General features: G+C 37.8%; 5 protein-coding genes across 7 annotated transcripts in view; 1 reads left to right on the plus strand and 4 right to left on the minus strand.

Annotated features, from left to right (window-relative positions):
- adarb1b (adenosine deaminase RNA specific B1b) overlaps positions 1–5,976 on the minus strand; it is a 116,429-nt gene extending 110,453 nt beyond the window's left edge. For 2 of the 3 annotated variants that reach the window (XM_067603121.1, XM_067603122.1), the window contains exon 1: positions 5,715–5,976. The gene's annotated coding sequence lies outside the window, so the exon portion shown is untranslated. Of the gene's footprint in view, positions 1–997; positions 1,335–5,714 lie in introns of those variants that run through there. The other variant, XM_067603123.1, reaches the window with a different exon arrangement.
- A 2,400-nt stretch (positions 5,977–8,376) lies between these two features.
- On the minus strand, positions 8,377–9,303 carry LOC137192089 (olfactory receptor 4B13-like). Its single transcript, XM_067602615.1, has one exon. It carries the CDS (start codon positions 9,301–9,303, stop codon positions 8,377–8,379), a length of 927 nt encoding a protein of 308 aa, XP_067458716.1.
- A 2,545-nt stretch (positions 9,304–11,848) lies between these two features.
- Positions 11,849–12,778, minus strand: LOC137192537 (olfactory receptor 1D2-like). Its single transcript, XM_067603311.1, has one exon. The coding sequence runs from the start codon at positions 12,776–12,778 to the stop codon at positions 11,849–11,851; it is 930 nt and encodes a 309-aa protein (XP_067459412.1).
- A 1,891-nt stretch (positions 12,779–14,669) lies between these two features.
- On the minus strand, positions 14,670–16,066 carry LOC137192540 (olfactory receptor 5F1-like). Its single transcript, XM_067603313.1, has one exon. It carries the CDS (start codon positions 15,642–15,644, stop codon positions 14,670–14,672), a length of 975 nt encoding a protein of 324 aa, XP_067459414.1. The 5' UTR covers positions 15,645–16,066.
- Positions 16,067–20,280: 4,214 nt separating this feature from the next.
- On the plus strand, positions 20,281–24,093 carry zgc:162396 (uncharacterized protein LOC555292 homolog). Its single transcript, XM_067602616.1, has 7 exons — positions 20,281–20,391; positions 20,553–20,949; positions 21,088–21,248; positions 22,216–22,432; positions 23,402–23,502; positions 23,614–23,751; positions 23,880–24,093. Exons 2-7 carry the CDS (start codon positions 20,839–20,841, stop codon positions 23,968–23,970), a joined length of 819 nt encoding a protein of 272 aa, XP_067458717.1. The 5' UTR covers positions 20,281–20,391; positions 20,553–20,838; the 3' UTR covers positions 23,971–24,093.
- Positions 24,094–25,150: the final 1,057 nt, after the last annotated feature.

A 25,150-nucleotide genomic window follows, 5' to 3' on the forward strand; every position in this document is an offset into this window, starting at 1 on the left:
TGGAAATATTTATCCGGTGTAAAGCACCGAAAAAAATTATTATTACAGTGTTTCTCACAAGCTATCACATCTGCACTTATACTTGACACCAAGTCTAAACTACAAGCTTAAATCTAAGGATTCTACAGTATGAAGAAAGCACAAAGAGACAGCTTTGTTAAAACCATCATTATATCTGTGCAATACACCATGGATAAATTTATACCCTTGACCCCTTACTTTCCAGAGCTTCAGCAGAACAGTTTGTAATTCAAATTAATGAAGGCGACTCTAACTGCTTAATATACTATAATATCACTGTGCGTCTCCTTTACATTGTGTACACAAGTGCAAGCACTTTTATGCTGTAACGCACACACAGATATTGAATATCACCTCGCTCAGGCCTCTCTCCGAAAGTCTCTTCTGTAGTTAGTAACTTTAGCCTTGAGCAAACATTATCTATTACGGTATGTTTTACACAGACTGACTAATTGATTGAAACTGGCCGCTCATGTAAAATTAAGTCAAAAGTCAATTTCAATTCTGCTTTGAACCGGGGCGGGGAACTGCATTGTGGGACGACATCTGACAGTTGCAGTGGAACGTGAAACAGCAAGGTCATTCCTAGCCTTGTTATTATTGTGGCAAAGATTTGCAAGTGACACTGACTATATGAGACGCAAACTGTATTTTAAATAGTACGTTTCAACCCGAGTAGAACAAAGAGCTTTTTTTAAAAAAAAAATAAAGGCTCTTATTCACCCACACGTCCACACACATCACTGTCACTTGTGAATTCACATAAAACAAAAGAAAGAACAATAACATATTAGTGTGCTCAAAGGAGAATTCTGTATGCACCTTTACAACAAGTCCACACTTTAATCTTGTTTCAAACTTAAAAAAAACAGGCAAATATCAAAGTCAATACTGTCTCCTGCCAACTCTCATCTTCTTCTTACAGTACATCTTACAGAGCTTAATCCTGGTGCGAACTTTAACCTGTTATACTCACTGCATTCACGTCCCTTTTCACTTCCAGATACGCGTTCCAGAAAAAAAAAACTGGGTCAAGCTGGGGATTTGTTTAAAACTTTGGTTGTCTGAGCAATCAGGCTGCTTGCCCTCTCAGTCTTCCATGTGCAGCTGTGGCTACCAGTTTCACAAAGTCCGTGAACTCCTCCGCAACAGATCTCATCACATGTTCGCACAAAAAAGACTGTTGGCCGGCAGACTGTCATGTCTGTCATATGGAGCTAAAAGGCGTTTTTAATTTGATTAGCGGCTATGAGAAAACTCTGCCTTTTATCGTATGAATGTGATGCTGCTCATGTGTGTTCCTGTCTCTTGGGTCTAAGCAGCAACAGGAAGAACTTTCCTCATATTGAGCAACTTAAAACGGACGAGACAGGAAGATAGGGAGACTGTTAAATGTCACACAGGACCGACTGGTTGACGCAACACCATGAAATACTCGCTACTGTACATTTAGATCAATAACTAAGTAAGAGACAACAAAAAGCAGGATGCCTGATGTGTTTCAGGGCAAACACACGAGACAACGGATGCTCTGGATTAGAGTGACAGACATGATGTTGCACAGAATCAATTCCAGTGAACACATCTAACTTTTTTTTTAAGAAAATCCTAAAAGAAAAATTGTATTTTAACAAACTATTTGCTACAAAACTTCAAAAAGGGAACACCGTGCTGGGGGCTGTTGTTAAATTTCTTATTGGATCGTCCGTTTCACAGAAACAGCCGCTAGTCTGACTGACTGTAAACCAGACTGACATTTGTTTTTGCAGCACCAACGCTATCCTACTGGGGACAGTAAACATTCAGGAGGGCGGCCGGAGCTGATTTCATTTCGCCCCAAAGTTAACCTAGCATTCAGATATTTTCTTTGCAAACAATTACTCGCCAGCCAGTCTAGCAGGTGCTCCTCTTACCAGAGAGACAATCTGCCCAAATTTGGTTCTTGGCAGGTGTTCGTCTGGTCTGCAAACAGCAAGAGACGGTGGAAAACATGCTCTCTTGTAAAGACTGAGAAGGGAAAGTTACATTAAGATTAGTTGATAATGAAGCTTTGAGGTCAAGTCATCGGTCGTGTATTTTATGTAGGCGTATAGCTGAAAGTGAGTTAAATACTTGCATTAGACTGATAGAGCAACAGAATGTTTATCCAGCTGCTTATCACAATTACAACTGACATTGAGCCCCTGTGGTTTTCCCTCTAATGTGTGACCTCATCAGCACCCATCAGCCCGCAAATCCTGAGGAAATGTATAGTCTTTTTATAGAGCCGTATCCCCCGTGATGTAGCAATGATGGTGCATTCATCAGGGCTAAAACAACAATGTCCTCGGGGGAAAGGAACATATGGATCAATGACAGAAGCTGCCACGTCCATATGGAGCTGTGTAAAGGTGATGGGCTACACTTTTCTGTTGCCTCCAGTTATGCATTAGTAGCATTAAAGAGGACTTCTTCTTACAGCCAGCAAACTATTTATTAGCCTCAGGAGGATCAGTGGCAGCCTCTCCTCTGCTGGGGTTGCATGGGTTTTACCAACACACAGCCAGTGGAGCATCTCAACCGCATGCAGCTTTCCTGAGAGGATACAGTGCAGCAGAGCCGAGTGAACTTTGCTCATGCAGGCATATACATGTAGTACACTCTCACACACACACACACACACGCGGTCGTTTTGGTACAGTATTCTCAGAGCCTGGTCTAAGCTGTTTTCTCTTTAAACTTGTCATCTCAGCAAGTGGAGCAGTACTGCAGCATTTTTATGAAATATACAATAAGCCCTATTGTAGCCGGGCCCCCTCCACTTATCTTTGATCAGTATTTGCTATGGTTGCCCCCTGACAGTGTTTTGTTTTAGCCGACTACTGCACCCGGATTTTTTTGCAAAACCTCAATTACTCCCTTTAGCTCAGCAAATCCGCAAAATTGCTTTCCCCTGACAGTTGTTGTGCAAACAGATTCAATCATTCTGCTTAATTTCTTTCAACAAAAACAAGTGTTTGTCAGCAAAATGCTTCTCCTGCATTGCTGGTCTGCAAAAAAAAAAAATTCATCCAATTGTGCTGCATTGTTTAAAAAAGGAAAATGTGAGTCTTTGTCGCCGTTGGAGCCAGATCTCACACCTCACAACCGACTTGGAAGGGAAGATCCCTTTGGGAAAGGGGTACCCTCGAAGGGAAACACCACTTGGCTCCGGAGAAAATACCATCACAAGTTAAAGGAGGGGATGTTTCAATCATATGTCCCCGTATTGAACTTGAAAACATTCCACTCATTAATTATTTACTCATTAGCTCTGTCTTCAGGGCAGTGGTGACACCTCACTTGAAAACTTGCAGTGCTGCACTAGTGAATAGTGGTATAAATGCAGAATAACTCTTTCAGGATAATCTGACTATAAAACATTGCAGAAACATCACTTTTTGGGGGAAGTAAGAGGATGAATTAAAGTCTGGTTCATAAGTTCATAAGACAAATACAGGATAGCTTCAATAATTTGTTAATATGATGAGATGTTTTCAATCAGGCACCAAACACCCTCCCCAAAAAACCATTTGCTGCTTCTGACAGTTGAGGATTTGAGGCTTTTCTTTATTATACATGAGAGTAAACTGAATATGTTGATTGGACAAAACAAGACATTTGAAGACATCACCATGAGCTCTACAACATTATGAGCATTTTTCACTATTTTCTGACGTTCTATAGACTAATCAATTAATCGATTAATGGAAAAAACATTCAGCAGATTAATTGATAATGAAAATAATAAATAGTTGCAGCCCTACTGAAGTGGTTGAGTTCAGTAAAGCAATGATCTGCATTTGATCAGGTCTATTTTGGCAGCTGTTTACGCCCGGATCACCCCTGAAAATGATCCTTAGGGTCAGCTCGGGACATCTGTCATTGGTAGATACATTTTATTGAGAGCATTTTCCTTTTTTAGGAGAAGTATCCAAAACTTTTTTGTATCAAAATTGATGACACATCATAATATTGTGATGCCGCCAGTTGAAAAATAAAAGACACCATCAAAGCCATTCCTAAAACATAGATTTTAAAACTTATTAAGATGATCTTAATCAGTACTTTAAGAGAGGAGATTTCATGCTTTATATTTGCTGTTTGACTTTTTTTGTGCCAGCAGAGTATTTTTGCACAACCCACTACACCCACTTCCACATCAAGTTCATCTGGGTTTTATTTTGTGCTTTCAATTTTAATGGGATTATCAGGTTACAGTATGCCCATTGTAACACCAGAGGTACTATTGCCTTTTTGAGAATTAAAAATAGATGGAAGCTTATAAGGTTTTGCAGACTTTATCATGCAATGTTTCTGACAACGTTCAGACTAGAGCTGTGGTTTCAGTTCTACTTATGGGTCTTATTACGTCTAGCCGCTAGGTCATTTTATTTGTGCACAAATTAACACATTGCTGGACTGACATAGACCAGAAATCATTCATTTTAATAAAAGGTTGAATGACAAGCAGTAAAGGATTAGCGCCACCGCTGTAGCCACCGGACATGTTTGCTAATGGATGATGCATATAATTATTTTTTTCTCAAAGTTTGCATCAAAAACATACATTAAGAACAACCTGAAGTAGAAGGCGAGACCGACTTTAATTTGAAAGATTTCTACTATATTTTGCAAAAGCAATTTTTTTATTTATTTATTTTTTCCCCAGCAACAATTCCCATAATTATTAAATGATGCATCTGGCTTCATTCAACATTGAAAACTAGTAAGGATTATGAGAAGCAGTTCCTTCTCAACATGCAACTCTAACTTGGCCTCAATAATTTCAGCAGGACCAGAGCCACTTCTGGCTCCTTCTGTCAAAGAGCTCCACCTGCCTTAGTGGTGAGTACTGTGTCTGGTTAAAAAAAAAAAAAAAAACCAAGTCAATAAACTACCTGTGAAAGAAAGAATGACACCCAAAAAAATGTACTCTGACTGCTTTTCCCCAGATGACACAGACATGGAGCAGTGTCAGAGCATTCACAGGTGCAATGTGGGAAACACTGTCTGGATTTCATCATATGGGGACATGCTACGCAAAACTGTAAGCAGTAACGTACAGTAGTCCATATTTCAGTTTGTTTCCCATTAAGATAAGTGACCGAGGAATCAGATGTTAAGTCAGTGTCGCTGACATGTGTAAAAAATCCAGTTGTGACAATTTTTAGGCAGGAATTTAGAGCTTCTGAATATCTTATAGTATTAGCCCACATTACTCTGTCATTTTTTCTCTCCTCGCCGTCCAATATGGGATATTACAAACGCGTGTGCGGATGAGACAAGAGCAGATTTGAACACTGCAGAGCATACCTGTATAACACCTTAATGCAGCTAGCACTGCGTTAACATGACAGTATCTCTGTGAATTGTACATGATGCGGTGTCCCTGGCAGACCTTCACAGGCAGCGCTGTCAGGGTAAAGCTGGGGTAAGATGACAGCCATAAATCCCACAGTCGTGTTTCATACACGCAGGATAATTTCACAAGGCTTACACGGGTAAAAGTTCACATTTTGGATGACCAGTGGGGTAAAATAATTTGAACCGCTGTTCTAGAGGATTAGTAGCCTAATATTACATAAACACAGCCGGAACCCAAATCATATTAGCAACACCGTTTGTTTCATCCTCCGCAGCCCCCCAAAATAACACGCAAACAGCCTACTCACGTTTCGTGCAGGTAAAGGAAAGTTGGGATTTCGTTGAAATCTTCACCGCCACTTCACTTCAAAACACGGACGTCTGTTTTCCTCCGTGTCGTCGCTGGTGTTGAGGAAAAAACAGAACACGGGCTGAGAGCAGTTGTACGGTCGCATGTACTGCAGTGTCCACAGTCTGCCGTCGGCCTTCTTCTTCTTTCTGATGTTTTGTCACGGTTGGTAAACGAAACGGCGTATTACCGCCACCGAGTGGTGTGGAGTGGGAATCGGTGAGGATGGCGCGGCTCCCCCGCTGCTCTGCTCCCGGCAGTTTTTTTTCCCACCCGCATTCCGTGAAGACCCGCCCCTACTCTGCCTCTGATTGGCTTCAACCATGATATTCTTACTCTAACCCAATCATATCATTCCTCATGCTTAAATCTAACCAATCTAACCAACGAAGGCAACGACTACTAGCCAATCAGAAGCAGGGTAGGGCGGGTCTTCGCGGAATGCGGGTGTGCTCGCGCTACGGCTGTTATCATGTGGCCGTCAGGTAAAACAACTTCTGGTCAGGATATGAATGAAACCAAAGGGTGTGTAAATGCCAAAACATGAAATAAAGTAGTGGTTTTCAAAGGGGGCCTTGAGGGGGTTCCAGGGTGTCCCCAGCAAAAAGGGGAATCATTTATTTTCACGTAAGTAACACAATGACAGAATATATGACTATTTTGGTCATGGGTTTCATACACTTTCTGTAATAGAACATCTAAAATTAAAAATCTTATCAGATGGGGGACCCTCAGACAAAATCTTATCAAATGGGGGTCCCTGGTCTAATTTTTGTCAGTTTAGGGGACATTGACATGAAAAAGTTTGAGAACCACTGAAATAGGGAATAAAGGCTGAGGTGCATGATGCAAAGCTATTTTAGCTTTAAATTTGGTCTGAATAAAGAGCTTTATTTCATTGCATAACTTGGAATTTAAAAAAAATGATTGTGCAATATGGCCATGCTCATAAAATCTGGCACAAAATATAAGGCAATTAGCTTTCAGTGTCTAATGAGCAAAACTAAACACTGTCAGATTTTAGGACTGTTTTGTGTGTCATTAATTATTTGTCTTGTCCCCTGGTGTGAATACTTCACACTATAACCTTTAATGATAACTTCACACCTGCTTTTCTTTTGACTTTTAACTTCACTGGCATACTCAACCAACATTTACCAAACAAATAAAAGACAAACATAAAAAAATGAAGACAGAGAATAAGAAAGTAGACAAATACTTGACACTACCAGTGAATCATATCTCCACTCTCCCAACTGCACATACATTTATTAATGAGATTTCTTATCAGAATTTGACATGTGGGCACAATTATTCTGACAAACATATGACTGGCACTGCAAAATGTGAACACATATGGCATCATGGAAAGTGACTATAAGTCTCACCTATTGCTCGTTTTATAGCACACAGGTGAGCAGTAACCCCTGAACAGACAGACCACATTAAGATATTGTAAGGAAGCATGTCTTGTTAGCAGATATATATCTCAGCACAATATTTGGTGCATAAACCCAACAACTGCTAAAGATCAGCACTGATTATGATATACCAAAAAGACAACCTGTTTTTAATAATTATTTACCTGCTCAGACAAGTTATAAGCAAGTACATAAATGCAAGTTAAACAAGATTATATATAATATCATTTTATTTATTTTTTAGCTCTCAGTTATATCTAACCTCCTTTACTAATGTGAGCCTACTTTACCTTAGGCAAGGTTCAGACCAACTTTATTTGTCCTGCTTAAAATAACAGCCCTCTCATTCATTTGGATGGGGGGGGCAATGTGTTGACATAATAGATGTGCCAACGCAGGGGGCAAAACAATGCAGAGTCATCTGACAAAAAAGCAAGGACACATTCTGACCGACATTAGCTCTGTGTAAAAAAAACAAAACAAAAAGCAGCTCTCTCATTCACAGCTGAGGAGTGTGAACTGGTATCAAAATACAATCATGCCTCAAACATAAGGAAAATGTGTTAATGGAGGTTTGCAGACAGTTGAAAAAATCTTTTACACAGTAGCAGTAACATAATATTTAGAAAAAGCTCAGTCAAGCAACCAAATATAGCTGTTGGACCGGAGGTCTGGCAGATTTTGACTTTGATGCTTTGGCACACTGTAGACTTTTACAAAAGGCTGTTATAATGATGGAAAGGGATACTATAAACATGTGCTAACATTTCAACAATAGGAATGACTGCAATTGACTTCTGACCATTGGCTACATCCAGAAGATGTAAATAAACCCTGTGCCAAGTACATTTGTGCACCAGAGTAGGCATTTAGTTTAAAACCTTAAAGGATAGGTCCACACAGTCATTTTGTGCAAAAATGTATTTAAAGGTTTATTTGAAGCTTATATGAGGCTTCAGCAGTTCAGCAGTTCCACACAGAAGTGAACACAAATTTAATTTAATACAATGCAAATGGTTAGTTAAAAATCATCATTTGGTGACATGGATGTACGCAGGATTTCCATTTTGCAATGTATACAACCTCATAATATTCATAAGATTTTACAGCCAAGAACAAATGCATTATAAACGTTGTAGGACACTGTATACCAATATGAGAGTTTCCTTAATAAGTAAGACAATTAACAATGTATACATATCATTTCATTTTGATATATACAAAACCCAAAATTCTGTTTCGAATCTTGGTCAATTTAAAACCATAAATTAGAGGATTCACAATAGGTGGTATGATAAGGAATTCTATCGCAATTAAGTTTTGAAGGTTTTGAGGCAAATCTTTTGAACCAAATCGCATATGCATTGGATCAAATAGTATCGTCACAAGAAAAGTGACCAAGGATGTTATATGTGGCACACATGTTTGCATAAACTTTGCCCTTTTTTCTATAGAATTCGCACATGTTTTGATAAGATGTATGTAGGACCAAACTATAAAAAAGCCATGACATACATAAATGATTATTGAAATGTAGGCAATAATGTTGTTAATAAGGGTTTCAGCTGGGAAACAAGCAAGTGTAACAATAGTCCAATTTGAGCAAAGGAGCCTGCGAATATATGAGCTGCATAATTTTAATCTAGATGTCAGAAATATATTTACAGCCACAATACAGAAAGGTGTTATCCAAGAAAAAGACACTAAATAAAAGAGTTTTTGCTTTGACATGATAGCGTGATACTCCAGTGGTTGACATATAGCCAGATATCTGTCATATGCCATTACTGCAAGAATAGACAGATCACTGGTAGCAAAGGAGTAAATTACCAGAGCCTGAACAAGGCATCCAGCATAAGAGATAACATGGACAGGAGAGAGCAGATCCCAGAGAAATTTGGGGTAAAAACCTGTTGTTCCATAAAGTCCATTCATGCAAAAAGTACATAATAGAACATACATTGGTTCATGCAGGTTTTTATCCAAGATGATGGTTACAATAAGAGAAATATTTACCAGCAAAATCACACAGTAATACAGTAAAGCGAGAAAGAAAACAGCAAATTGGTGGTTCTTTGTTTCATTTAAACCTGAAAGAAAAAGCATTAAAGAAACATTATCCATCATAGCAGAACAATTTTTTTTTGCTTTTTCCTGTGCTGTGTAACCAAGTTCCTAACAGTGTCTGCTCTCTCTTCTCACTGTTATTTTTATCTCGTTCAACACACGAGCTGGGAATTCAAACCAGCCAATCAATGGTCTGGAGGAGGTTTCATCTTTTATCAACTAGTTGAAGTCTTTACCTAATATAAAAAATAAACAACATGTAACTTGAGGGCTTGGAGAGTGGCATTCTCCACTAATGTTGAATTTTTATCAGCCTCCTTTAGTATCTAAAAAATGCATAATTTCTTCATCACATCATCACATTTCTTTAACCTTCAAGCACACTGGTTGGATCATGGTTGATCATTGGTCATGGCTAATTAATAATCTAGTTATGAATCCATGTTCCTGTCCAAAGATCCTCTCACAACTGTACCGACAGACATGGATGAATTGTTACTAGAATATCACCTGCTTGGCTTCTTCCTTTCAAAAGCAACTTGATGATGTGACGTTGACTATGGACTCAAATATTTTGTCATGCGAGCGAGCAATGTTCAGAGCTAAACTAAACATCCATGTTGATTGTAGATTTATCCAGTGGCGAAAGGCTTAATCAGCATTGTGTGATTCGTTTGGCAATGAATGTAACGGACATTCATTTATATGTTAAAGCATTGCAGGTTTGAATTAAGTGCATTCTTATAGGATTTTGAGTGTCTTTAACATGTAAAACAAAAGTCATTTAATTTTATGACCATAGGTTGATTGACCAGTAAATCGCCCCAAGTAGTGAACTCCTTCACTTGGGATAGTGACTCATTCTCAACCAGAAAGGACCAATCCACCGGTTATCTGTAACGTGGCTTCAAATAAGAGATAAACTAGAAATATTGTACAACTGGAACACTTCTTAAACCTGCATTAACTGTTTTTGGCCAAGTGGGGGCAGTGTAAACTAGTTGTAACACACCACACTGACATATCATCACCTTTTAAGTTGATAAGTTGAACTTGTTCAACTTAGCAAACAGTTGCTTATTTCCACATTCGGTTGTTACAGAACAACATTCATTTGGAGTTGTGTTTCTGTTCATCTGACAAATATAAGTCCAATAATCACTCTCTTTTAGCTCGTTTGTTTTTTTATGTCTACCAACTCTCGAGGGAAATATCTGGCTCTTTAGCTGCTAAGTGCTTCACCAGCTAGTTGCTGTGTCTGTTTGCCATTTGGTGCTGAGCTGGTGGTGTACAGTGAGTTTTTAGAGCTTTTCTTTGAAAGCAGCTGCCTGCTGCGACCAAAAATGACACTATGAGAGCAGTCACAGTGAGCCAAAGCAGTAAAGTTGCCGCTGGACAGCTGAACAATGAGCTGAAACTTGTTATAAAGCTCTGTAAAGCTGAGGGAAGCTGCAGAGTCTGGAAATAATTCTCTTTAGTTTCATCATTAGAAGCAACATCTCTGAGATTAACACATTGTTATTATAAAAATATTGGTTATAGCCACTTTGAGGTTGGGTGGATGATGTTCAGAAATTTCCAAAAGTGATCATTATTGCATTTTTATTTGAAATAAAGAAGACAGAGTCAAATGAAATACAAATTAATTTTGTCTGTATTTGATGACTGAGTTTACAGGAATAATAGGTTTGGTATATTGGACTGCTCTTCCATCTTGGATATCATCAGGTTTAATAAGTTGTCTCTCCTCAGGGTCTTTCATTTGTTCTTCAAGCTGTCACTCTAATTGTGACATTATGGAGAAGGACATATACCACGAACATGTCACACTTTCTGAGGGCACATGATGTTGAGTGTAAAAAGTTCTCACAAAGGCAAACAAGGTGTATTAAGAATTGATTTTTTGAAAGGGTAAAATACATGTAAAAATATTTTTAAAACATGCAACTTCAAATGTCGACTTCCAGTTCAACATGGAAAAACACACTTCTTATGAGTCAGCAAAGCTTACATATGAACAATAAAAAGAGGCTATAGCTGGTAAAATAATGCCCATACAATGCAATATTTAAAGAGCCAAGAGAAGATGAGAAGCATACAGTACATATGGTGAAACAATCTCTATGTCCTTCCTTAGTCCAGTAAATGGCTGAGAGAGAAAAAGACTTCCTGAGACTGTCAACAGTGTCAGCTATACTCTCAGGGTCTGTCCTCATCTCAGCTGAAACTGAGATCATTATGCAGTTCAAGAATGCTACAGATAACTCCTCTACCTCCTTTTTATATAAATATTTTGTTCGTTTCAGATAGCCAGTTCACATGTTTTAATTTGACAGGTTAATTATTCATTTAATTTCTCTATTTTTGGCATGTCTCTCTTTTATCCTTTGTGCATTTACAGTCTCTACAAGTACAAGTACATACACAAACAATGAGGCATTTGGTAATCTTATGGATAAAGAATTAAAATTCTACACAGAGGATGACATAAATTTGAATTTAATAGAAAAGCAAGTTCTCTATTTTGACTTATGATTGTGCTTTGTGAATTAAAATAAATGCATTATAAGAGGATTTGGAGTATTTTGTACATATAATACAAAAGTCAGTTAATTTTAAAATGAATGAAACCCACAATTCTCTTACGAATTTTGGTCAGTTTGAAACCGTAAATGATTGGATTCATAATCGGAGGTATGAGAAGATATTCTATTGCAACAAAGTTCTGAAGGGTTTGAGGCAGATCTTCTGAACTAAATCGCATATTCATACCATCAAAAAGTACAGACACAAGAAAAGTGATTAAGGAAGTTAAATGTGGAACACATGTTTGCATGAACTTTGCCCTTTTTTCTAGAGAATTCACACATGTTTTGATCAGATACATGTATGACCAAATGATAAAAAAACCATGAAATACATAGATTATTATTGTTATGTATGCAACGATGCTATTAACAGTAGTTTCAGCTGGGGAACAAGCAAGTTTAACAATAATCCAATTCACACAATACAGCCTGCGAATATATTGGCTGCACAACTTTAACCTAGATGCTAGAAATATATTTACAGCCATAATGCAGAAAGGTGTTATCCAAGAGAGACACACTAAATAAAAGAGTTTTTGCTTTGACATGATAGCATGATACTCCAGTGGTTGACATATGGCCAGATATCTGTCATATGCCATTACTGCAAGAATAGACAGATCACTGCAAACAAAGGAGTACATTACTAGAGCTTGAACAAGGCATCCAGCATAAGAAATAACATGGACAGGAGAGAGCAGATCCCAGAGAAATTTAGGGTAAAAACCTGCTGTTCCATAAAGTCCATTCATGCAAAAAGTACATAATAGAACATACATTGGTTCATGCAGGTTTTTATCCAAGATGATGGTTACAATAAGAGAAATATTTACCAGCAAAATCACACAGTAACACAGTAAAGTGAGAAAGAAGATAGCAAATCGATGGTTCTTTGTTTCAGTTATACCAGAGAGGACAAAAAAATGTACAAAAGAACTATTATCCATAATATTTAAAAAACTATAATGATTTGTGTCCTGTGCTGTGTAACTATCTGTGTAATTAACACATCGTCTACAGTCTCTTCTCACTGTTATTAATATCTTGGCTGACTGCAGCAGCACACACGCTGGGAATTCAAACCGACCAATCGATGTTCTGGAAGAGCTTTCATCTTTCATCATCCTGTTCCAATCTCTGGACAAACTAAACCACATAAAACATGAATGCATCCGGGAGAGTGGGGTTATCTATCATTTTTATCCAAATTTCCATCACTTGAAACTTGCTTTTGAAACATAGCAAAAGAAACATGCAAAAGAAGCATGTTGTAGCAGTTTCCACTGGTGAGGACCATGTTAAACTGGTAGCTTATGGCGTAATGTTATATGTATGGGATAGGGAAATTTGACTGCTGCAGTATTTTTGCTCCAGCTTTTTTGCCCAATATACAGCTAATTTACTAGCTGTATGTACATTAACTGTAGCCTAATAGACTGTTTTCACAGCTGACATTTTGACTTGATTTAGATTTTTGTATCAGTGTACATACATAGGGAGTATTCAGTATATTTATTTTTCTCCTTATCATGGACGGATGTAAAAGGAAGAGAAAATACGAGGGAATAGAAGCACAACTAAGGCTGCTCCATCTTCAAAATCACCATAAAAATGCAGAAGACCTGGGCGTTCTCCTATAGCTTCAGGCCTGGTTGGCATGTTACAGTACAGAGTGTTAAATGGCCTTAATTTGACTAGGCACTAGGCCTTTGGCACCTACCTATAGTAGTAGTAGGTAGGAAATAGTGTCTTGTCAAATCAGTTAAATATCCAAATATATTTAATTAATTTAATGCTGCTAAGAAGCGGAATCTCTTATTGGAAAAGCAGCAGAGTTGTTTAAGCCATGGCATTACCACAGCAGTGCCTTATTACAATCCACAGCATCACTCTTACACACCGTTTACCGTTTAAGATCTCCTTATCTGCTCATTATTATTCACATCACAGCCATTAATATCACATATATTTTCTGGGCTGAGTGAGAGTGAAGCATTTTTGTCAGACAGAAGGCTACTGTGACCTTTTCAGTGGAAACAGGAGGGGTAAAAGACTCCATCAGTGGAGAGGAACACTGAATACTTCATGTTTAAATATGAATACCACTGAATTTTTAACAGTGAAATGTTTTACTTTGAACTTGTGTGGTCTAAATATTCGTCTTTGAAATTTTCAGGAGTCATTTTCAAGATGTGCTTGGTTTATTTGTAAAGGGACAAGTATATAGGATGCCACATGTGCAACAGGATTTAATAACATAAGCTAGTTTGCAATGTAGATGAACCTTTATAATACACAAACACAACACTAAAATACATACAAAACAGCACACAGCACTCTTTCAGTCAGCAAACAACAAAATTGTGCATTTCAGCCATTATCTCACATACTCAATCAAGTCAGCTGGTTAAACCATCCTGTCACAACTTTATCTTGTCTGCACATTTCCTGCATATTACAGTAAAGTATGCTGTTTTTTTTTTCAATAAGAAACCATTTGTCATCATTAAACAGTGACAGATTTTCACTTAACATCACATTTGTTTGAGATCCTTGACAAAGCATGTAAGACTTGCACCACTCCATCATGTGACAAGTGGACACACAGATTAAGATGAAATTAATAATGAACAAACAGCAGATAAATATTTGATGTGAGATGCAGATAAGATACTTCCATGTTCAAAATGAAGAGAGTCTCACTGCACTACTGGGATATCCCACATTAACATGCATTATAAAATGATCTCCCTTGTCAGTTTACTTCAACTACCAATAACTTCATGAATAAATCTGCATTTTTAAGTTTAAACAGTTTCTTTTTCCAATGTTCATGTCTCAGTGTGAGAGCTTGCCACTGACATGAAGAGTCATGATTCGACACTTTGCATCTGTCCCTTTAATATGCACAAAACTCACAAGTTTGTTACGGATCTTGGTAAGTTTTAATCCATATACAAGTGGATTCACAACCGGAGGAATAAGCAGAAATTCAATTGCCATAAAATTACTGAAGTCTTGAGATAAATCAGCTGATCCAAATCTCATGTACAATAAATCCAAAAGCACACTTATTGTAAAAGTAATTAGAGACAATAAATGCGGCATGCATGTCTGCATAAACTTCCCCCAGTTCTCTTTGGATGACATGCACGTTCTTATCAGATACATGTAAGACCAAATGATAAACACAAAATGCCCAAAATAAAACAGCATATTAAAATATGCGACTGCAGTGTTCGCTTTGAGTGGTGAGCAAGCAAGAGTAACGATCATCCAGTTTACACAGTAGACCCTGTTTATGTGTGAGCCACATAACCTCGATCCTAGCAATGACGCTGTGTTCATAAACATACAATAAAGAGGTAAGACCCAGGAGAAAAGCACAAAGACTGAGACTCTCTGTTTAGTCATGAATGAATGGTAAACTAGAGGTCGACATATAGCCACGTATCTGTCATATGCCATCAGAGCTAAGATAGAAAAATCACAGCAAGTCGATGAGTGTATTACAAAACCCTGTAGCATGCATCCAGCATAAGAAATAACATGAGACGACAAAAGATCCAGAAGGAATTTGGGGTAGAAACCAACAGTTCCATACAGCGCGTTGATGCATAAATTGCACAAGAAGATATACATGGGTTCATGGAGGTTTTTGTCTACAATAATGACAACAATAAGAGTAGCATTTCCCAACAGAATAATTAAGTACCACAGTAAAGTTAGCAAGAAGAGAGTAATTCTTTGTTCCAATGTAAAATCTAAGCCTGAAAGAGTAAACATTTTGACAATTGAAACATTTTCCATCATCTGTAAAGTTTTCAGAAATTTCAAAACGAGAGGAGAGGAGGAGAACACAGAGCATACACAACTAGGACATCATCTGCTCTGTGTGACCATGACTGTTCCCTGCTGTAAATCCTTTCTCAGAGAACAACCGTAGGCCCTTGGGATTCAAAGAGACCAATCATTTGGATGGTCATGCTATCATAGGAGGGACCAAAAAAAAAATCAACAAAAATGTTACCAAGGCTGTAGTGGTAAAGTAAAGCCTCAGCTTGCTATAATGGCAGCCTCTATCTAAAAATCAGTCTTGAATCAAACATAATCCACATGGTCTTTATTTAAGAACAATGTCTGGAATATAACAGAATAACAAAACTGACTGTTGTGGAATTTGTTGTTTAACTTAAGACTGAATCACACACATAAGTGGTCGGTTTGACTTATAGATGAAAAAACATTTCTGTTTCTCATCTGATCAAAATTGAAACTATCTGACAACTTAAGAAGACAATTTAGTTATTATATGAATGTCATTTCTAGGAGTCAGGGTTGCAAAGCAATACAAAATAGTTCTGAGTCTCTTCCTCATCTCATATGCTATGGCCTTCACAGTCACCAGATCTCAACACAATCGAACACCCATGAGAGATTTTGGACTGAGGTGTTAGATAGCGCTCTCCACCACCATCATTAAAACACCAAATGAAGGAATATCTTTTTGAAGAATGGTGTTCATCCCTCCAGAAGAGTTCAGAGACTTGTAGAATCAATGCCAAGGCTGAGGAACACCAATGAATGCATGAAAAAGCTGGAGGAGTCATACAGTGAGTTCATGGAAAGACACAAAATAAAAATATACATGGTCTTATGTAGGAGTTCCTCTTGTGATATGACCACTATTATGACAAGATTAGCTAAGATAATAACCGTGTACAACAGGAAACACAAGACAAACATTGGGTAGTGGAGTAGTTGCCTATGTTCACAAACATGGTGAGGTTCAAATAAGGACAATAAGAACTGGTTTCCATTTACCCTATAGATGGTGCCAGAGGTCATATGATAGAAAATTTTACAGCCGGATCAGCCGGTCAACAGCCAAGTTACAGCTGTCCCTCCTTGTCAGCTGTTTAGTCACTGGTTGGTATTATTTGAGGCAATGACAGAAATGAGAAAACAGAGAGATTACCAAAGTGATGAAGACAATTACGAGTACACATGTTTGTAATAAATCCTAACATCAACAATAAGTAAGAAAGTAGGTAAAGAAGTAGAAAGTTAAATAGTCTTAGTTATATTCACTGTGTAAACCCCTGTGGTTTTTAGGTCTCACCAATCCTTAATGTTCCTCATGTTATCTGTGTGAGGTCTGTGTCGTGGCAGGTAGCCGCTGCGATTTCACAGGAGAAGCTGAGAGCCTTTTTAACTTGTCACACATAGTTACATTATCACAGTCATCTCGCCACGGGGGAATCTAGAGTTGAAAATTTCAGTGTGTGAAAGCAAAACACTTTAACACAATTTTGTCTTAGATACATTCATTTTGCCATGACAAAGATGCAAAAACTTTTACTGACCAAGATTCTTAGAAGATAAATAACTCTTGTCTCAGCCAGAGGCAATTTTCCACTCTGGTGGACAATAAAGTTGTACTCCATTTCATTCTAGACTGTCTAATGGTACTATCAGGCCACAGTTGATATCACATACTGTATTGATCACCTGTTTTCCCGCTGAATTCTGCAGGTTAAGATTCAGATGAGGTCTATATGAGGTCAATTTGGTTCTTGACCACCAATCTGAGTTTTGTCAAAAACACATCAGCTATGTTAACATGGAGCCAAATATTCTGATTATAATCTGTTTAAAATCCAAAATAGAATAAAAAATGCTCCATATAAACACCTCAGTCAGAATAAACAGGCCCAAACCGGAGTGAAATTTAAATCAGATGCAAATTGGTAGTTAAACCTTTTCATAAACTGATCAAAAGAAAAATTGTACCATGTAAACGATCTAACCCGATTACTTTCCAGCTGTGTTCTTTCTACACATGCCCTCCATCTTGACGTAGACGCGTGGGGACGTAAATTTCTCCACTTCCAGAAAATATCGGCTTCCAAGCCGAACTGGGCCTCTTTGGAGAGTTTGTTTTTGATACAATCTCTTAAAGAACTGAACGTTATTGGACATGTAGACGGTAGGTTGGAATGATTCCAATCAGAATTAAAATAAGTATGCATGTAAGTGCAGCTATTTACAGCACAAGATACTGAAAAGGATTTTAAAGCGCTGACAGTTATCAAGATACTGATATGATATACTTCAAAAGGTTGATATGGAATTTAGACGGCCATTATGCTCGGCAGGAGATTGCTGGTGCAACAGCGGAAGTCAGTGCATGTTCCATCACTTACAGATTGGCTGCATATGAAAAGGTTTAATTTTCCTTGATGGGTAGATTAGACAAATTCTACATGAAATGAGGAACTTTTCTTAACATTGTTAATGGCCCAGAAAGATATATATATATCTTGGCCTCTTGTGGCAGCAAAGCTTATCTTATTTATATAGCCTCAATTTCATACCACACAACTCTGTACTCTTTTGTGTTTGGTCTCCTGACTTATTTATATACTTATTTTTCTATTACTTTTTGTATTGTAGCGTCTGGTTGTCATAATGTAATGTTATGATGCTTATGCTAAAAAACAAATGGTCTTTTGAGTAGTCTATGTTCACCTGTGTGTGTGAGCACAGCACTTATTCTAGGAAGCTTGTAACGGACGCATCTATATCTATGTCCATAATATGTATATTTATATATTTTGATCAATTTTTTTATTTAAATAAAGTGGTTGATACGGTTCAAGCTGGGAAGCTACTGTACAACAACCTCTTCCTAGATAGATGCTAACCATCAGTCTGAAAATAATGTCTTCAAAAAACCAATTACTTCAATACTCTGTTTAGAGAAAAGCAAAAGTCCTAAAGTCCACTTTTCAAAATATGACAGGCTTTGAAGTGGCTTTGAATGCTCATACATAACTACTCTACCCTCCAGACATTTATGTTTTTGTGTGCTTTATAAATGTCCCATTCTGTTTTTGGTGGCAACCATCTGCAATTAATATCAATTTATGTAAGAGCAGTTCAGAGGAAGTACATGTCGTGTAAGAGGCTGAAATTTTATGGCAGAAAAATACGCCAAGAACCGCTGACACCTCATTTGGTGTTTTTTTGCTTTTAGGTTTTACAACAAAGTATCATCCTGTGATTTCATAGGCAGAACTAATGACTCTAAGTTGAAAAAAAAAGTTGTTGTTGCTCAGAGGGATCAGAAAAAAACAAGAGACAATTATGAAACACACGTGTGATGTAATCTTTTGCTTATCTTTAAGACCATGAACACTTTGCAAAACAATTGGTCATACTGCATGCACACATTGGTCATGAGTGATGCAAGGTTACTGTAATGACTTTCATTAGCCATGACATCCCTGGTGTATCATCACCAGGTGCTCAAACACTGAGCTTGGGGAAAAGCGTCACTTGAATGTAGAATAATTAAGTTGAAAATGGTCAACAGGTCATTATCTCCATTATCCCTTGAGAATAATTAGACACGCTTTGCTAACCTGGAGGGCCATCCTGGGGAAACGAACCAAAACAAAGATGTTTTTCAGTTTAGCTAATGGTCAAGGAGAAAGAACAAAAAAAATTTTGAGAAGTGTACAGAGTCAGTGGTTTGGAAAGACAATAATGACCCCACAGAGATAATTATGACAGCTGTAGTCACAAACTTTATTTCTTATTCAAGGCACTTTGCACTAAAAGTGACACCTACATAGAGACGTAGCTAGTTGGGCTTTCCACACTTTTGATGAATGACATCCCACATGTAGCTCAAGTAGTCCAAATCTGAATGCTGACCACGACCAAAGACTGCTAACCCAAGTCTGCACCACCAAAACCTTGTCTTAAAAGAGTACTTAACATTGCACTCCTATAATGATAAGTATATAATAATTATGCTAGTAGCGACTAATGTAGCTTTAGGCCGCTAACCTCAAGCAGAGATGAGGAGCAGGCTACAGAGGTATGGTACCTTCACACCTGCAGATTTTTTTTCTTTTTTAAACTTGTCTCCAGATCTCCAGACAGCTAGGAAGTAGACCTTTGGTGCTAAAATTGTTACAGCTAATGACAATTTTTATCCACAAATCATAAATTACACATAAGATACAAAAGTTAAGGTTGTATCTTTAAGAGAACAGAGAAGAAATGCTATGACATGTGAATAAAAACTACAACAGCTGCAAAATGAATGCATTTTAAATAAGAAACCAAGCTATGTTATACAATGCAATAAAAGAGTGTTGCATGAAAGTTAAGGACTGTGTCTGTCATTACTTGAAACATGTTATTGTGACTTTGCTAATAAGAAAGAAAAATTTTGTGTTGCTAGTGATGTGGCTGTCACACTCAGCAAATAGTGACTTGCATGTTACAAAGATTTGTAAGCATAAGTTTTTATGCCTGCAGGTGCGTTTATGCCACTGCAGAAGTGCAGTAACTACAATCCAGTGTGTTTTCCATTGATTATATGATCTATTATGTTAATATTCTGCTGTTAAAATACGCAGCATAATATGCAGATGTCCTCTGGCCATAAAAGGGTTAAGCAAGAGGCCCTGCCTCTGTTATGCATTGTTAGCAAATCTGCAGCTGAGTTAATGGGACTCCTGGCATCAAGAGCAGCCCTCAGCTGGTAAGAAACTGTTTTTCTATAAACAAAATAATCTTTTTTTAACTTTTAACAGTGTGTCTCTTCATTCAAAGTTGTGACTGTATCTGCTCTCAAGCGTAATTACTCTATAACTAACTGCTTAACTGCAATTGTTTCCCTGTCTGTCTGTTGGGTCTAAAAAGACGTGGGAGAACTACACCTCAAGAAGTGGCTGAATATCTGAATGCCAGCAAGAGGGCAAAGTGTGTGAGTGTCGTGACAGAAAACAGCTTAAACAACGTGTGGACAGGAATATAAGAAAACACACGATAAGAGAGAAAATAACATAGCAGGTAAAAAAGGCTAAAAGCCAGAAAACAAAACTAAAGCAAACAAGATAAAGAGACGGAAGGAGGAGACTGTTTTTCAGCAGAAGAAGACTAAACTGACAGCAGAACAGAAAGAGAAGACTAAAAAAAATACGTCATCATGTCATACCGTCTGTTTGAGGGGAAGGATCATGCATCCATCTATCAAAAGTACCGTTTTACACCTCCAGATGAGCTCAAGAAGATTATTCTTCAATACCTCGATACGAAGGTATGACCGAATACTGTATACAGTGAATCTGCAGTACACTATGTTATTATAGTGCATATCGGGCCATTTAATACAGCATTCTGCTTATTTGGAGAACAAAATTGCCAACAAATAAAGCACATCTGTTAAAATCCTCAGAAGGGGCAGCCACATGTGCTGGCAGTGGATCTGGGATGTGGGACGGGTCAGAATTCTCGGCTACTGGCGCCAAACTTCCAGGAAGTGGTGGGTATCGACATCAGCGAGGGTCAACTGGAAGAGGCCAGAGCTGTGCCAGGGTACCCCAACATCACATACAGGTAGGGGTGTGTGAGCTGCTCCGTAGGCCCATGTGTGGACATAATTACACTTTGATTATAAAACAAAACTATGAAATCATAATGTTCCATTTTGCATTACATTTTGGGCAAATCTTGGTTTTGTGTACAGTAATAAAAAAATAAAGCTCTTCCAATATGTACATTTAAAGGAATGGATCAACATTTTGGGAAATATGCTTGTTTGCTTTCTTGTCGAGAGTTAGATGATAAGATTAATTTGTCTCTCTTGTATCTATTTGTTCATTATGAAGCTGTAGCCAGCAGCTGGTTAGCTAGGCTTAGCATAAAGCCCGGATCTGGTGAGAAATATTCCCACAAATAATCACCCATGAAAGCACAAATTTTTGTATTTACATTGTTTTTTGTACGGATCAAACAAGATATAAAATGTTAATGTTAGTGATTTTGTTACCTTTGAACAGAGCCAGGCAAGCTTTTTTCCTGTTTCCAGTCTTTATGCTAAGCTAAGCAAACTGGTTGCTGGCTGTTGCCTTAATTTAACAGATAGATGTAAGGTATCAATGGTATCAATCTACTCATTTAACTCTCGGTATGAAAGCAGGTAATATTTCCCAAATTGTTTATTCTAGTCCAATAACTATTCCTTTAAGAATTTTTCAAATTTGAGATGTAATATCATTACACTTAATATCTCAAAGCTGTTTGGTTGGTTGATACATCTGCAGTGTAATAACCGTTTACAATGGCTGTAACATGTCAGCATAACAATGACAGTTTGACATGATGGTGAACCAACAAGATACAAACTGCTGCTGTTTGCATTTAATTTACTGTGTCTACCAACCAATTCATGAAGTTCAACGTTCAAAGAGGAATATCTAGTGAAATAATGGATCAAACCCTTCTGGAAGGATGAATAAACTATGTTTATGCCCAGGTAGAAGTATTTGGAGTTACAGGTGTGATGTGTTTGTTGTGTCTGCAGGAAGGGAACAGCAGAGGATCTTCCGTTTCCGGATGGTTCTGTAGACTTGCTGACAGCAGCGTCAGCAGCCCACTGGTTTGATCAGTCGCGATTCCTGGCTGAAGCGAGTCGAGTTTTAAAACCCCGTGGCTGCATGGCTCTGCTGGGCTTCAGTGATAATAACACCAGGCTTCACTACCAGACCTGTGGAGAAAAACTCAACCACATCTATGAAGAGGTGAGTAAAATCTTATCAGCAGTGCAAACATTTGTTGACATAGAGTGGCGGTATGCCTAAACATGGAGCTAATAACACACTGAAAATATTATCTGCGTACCAGCCATATTTACTAGCTGATTTATTGGCCACTTGGGGGCAGCGGAAACAAGATGTGAACACAACATTGACATATCGTCACCTTTTAAGTTGATATAACAATTGTTAACAGTTGGTTTTTTACACATCCAGCAGTTACTGACCAGTATTATCATTCACTTCGAGTCGTGTTTCTGTTCACCTGGTGAAGTCCAATACTTGCTCTCCTTTTGCTCTGTTTTTGGTCTCTATCAACTCCTGAGGGAAATATTTGGCTCTTAAGATGCCAAATATTCCAGTGTGTTCGCCAGCTAGATACAGCTGTGTCTGTTTGGTGGGGAGCAGGTAGTATACAGTGGGTTTTTAGAGCTTTTTCTCTAAAAACATGCATCGGAGTTTGAAGACCAGAGTTGCAGCTTATGGTTGATGCCATCTTTTCTGTTTGGAGCCAGGACCCTTCAGTTAAGGAGTGCGGGGTGTTGTCTTTCATGATCTGGAAACACTCTCCGCTACCTCGGACCAAAGCTAATGCTGGTTTACTGGGAACACTGAGTGGTGCACACTTGGTATAACAATAGCTTCTTTAGCTAAATTGTGCTAACAGGACAGCTAATGAAGCAATAATTCCAAAATGACCAACAGCACACTTAATAGAGTGCCTGAATTTAGCAACTGAGACCATAAATCAAAGACCATAAAAAATAATTGACTTAATATTTCAAGAGAGAAGTTGGCGCTTTTTGAATGGGCGTTAATAGCTGCGTGGTAGAAGTTCAAAACTTCTAAAGCTCACTGAGTAACAAGTCTTATCTCATTTGTTTAATCTAAACTTGTCATTCTTACATTTTCAAATACATAATGGACACAACACTTATTTACATTCGCTTCCAGGTGAAGCAGATGCTGTTGCCTTACACTAGCAGTCCAGTAGGTGTAGCTGAGGGTAAACTGGAAGAGTTGTATCGTGCCATCCCTTTCCCGGACAAAGAGAGGTATTACCACACAAACACGTAATGATGCCAAAGATTGTTTCATTGTGTCACAGTACAGAGTTTTTATTGTCTTTATTATGTAATAACACACCTTATGTAATGATGCAACAGGATTGAGTGTATTCTGGTGAACTCTCCGATCTCAGTGAGGAACCTGGTGGGTTTCATGGAGTCCTGGTCCATGTTCCAAGCTTACTATAAGAAAGACCCCCAGACTGCTGAAGACCTGCTGCTCAACACTCAGAAGAGGTAGGAATCGTACATTATAATCAAATTTTTATTCTTCATCCATTTTGTGAACATTAACTGTCCAAATGTGTTTTTCTGTGCTGCTCCGAGCGCTGAGCTGAATAATCATTCACTGCATTGTTTCACAGGTTCCTGGACGTGATGGGAGTCACGTCTCCTGACACTGAAATGGAGCGGCAAATGGAATATTTCTGTGTCCTGGCATCAAAACCACTATAATCAACAATATGGCATTGGTTGTGTGTTTTGGGAGACAGAGATGTATGTGAGTGTCTTAGAGATGTTGAAATTAACAACTGATGTGTTTCCATTTCTGAATAAACCCTTTTTTTCTCAGTAGAACTCTTGTTTTCTCTGTAATTTTCTTGCAAACTCACTTCAGTCTAACTGGATACGTTAGCTGACAGACCTTTTAACCTTTACAACACTGCCGGTGTGTCACTTGTCATAAGCAAAAGTGTTGACACCTATTAACAGTAAATCTCCTGTTTAGATACCTATTAATACAGAGCATTAAGAATTCATAACAAGGCTCCAACAACAACAACTGAATCAAACAAATTGAGCATGTTGTTCCAACTGTCACTCACCAATTTTCTCAAACATAAAGCATATTTCATTTTGCGGTGAAATTATCTCTCAAAAAACTGTTTCCCAATAGCACAGCTGATGTCTTGCTGCCTTGAATGCACACTGAGAGGTTACATAACTTGAATTCTGGTATGTTTTGGTTTGAAGGAGGAGACAGGTATTTTAAGCCAAGCTCTTGAAAAAAAAATGACATAGTTGGGGGCCCATTTATTTATTATAACTGCTTCACTGGCCTTTCTGTACTCTCCGTTCTCTCTCAGTAGGTAGAAGAAGCTTTGTGCAACATCAATGAAGCTGAAGCATCTAATGTTCATGGTTCATAAAGTAACTGAAGACAAACAAGTCTGTACAGTAAAACTTAATCTTTGTAATAACAGATAATGAGAAATAGAAAACACAAGTGAACGGTTATACATGTTTCCCTCAGGAAACAAATGTTAAAAATTAAACATCTGTTAATAATTTAAGAAGAAGCTTCTATAACTCACCTTGTCATTCAGTTTATGAAATTTAAAAAATAAAACAACAAATATCTAACTGGTCATTAGCAATATTGGTTAGTAATGGTGTACTATCAGGTGTAAAATATGTGTAACAAGATTATAGTAAAGATTGATTATCAGTAAATGAGTGTCCCATAATGTGTGTGAACCATTTGTTGATAATGAGATGTAAAGTGCTGCTTTGTGCTTGATTTGACCAAAGTAGATAAAGTGAGTTTTAACTCTGATTAACTGAAAATAATTTCAACTTTAGAAACAAACTAACTCTAAACTATGATGATTTGGGATCACAATTATTAAATTGG

Source organism: Thunnus thynnus, chromosome 11, assembly GCF_963924715.1.
Source record: "Thunnus thynnus chromosome 11, fThuThy2.1, whole genome shotgun sequence".
In the NCBI taxonomy this organism is placed as follows: Eukaryota; Metazoa; Chordata; class Actinopteri; order Scombriformes; family Scombridae; genus Thunnus; species Thunnus thynnus.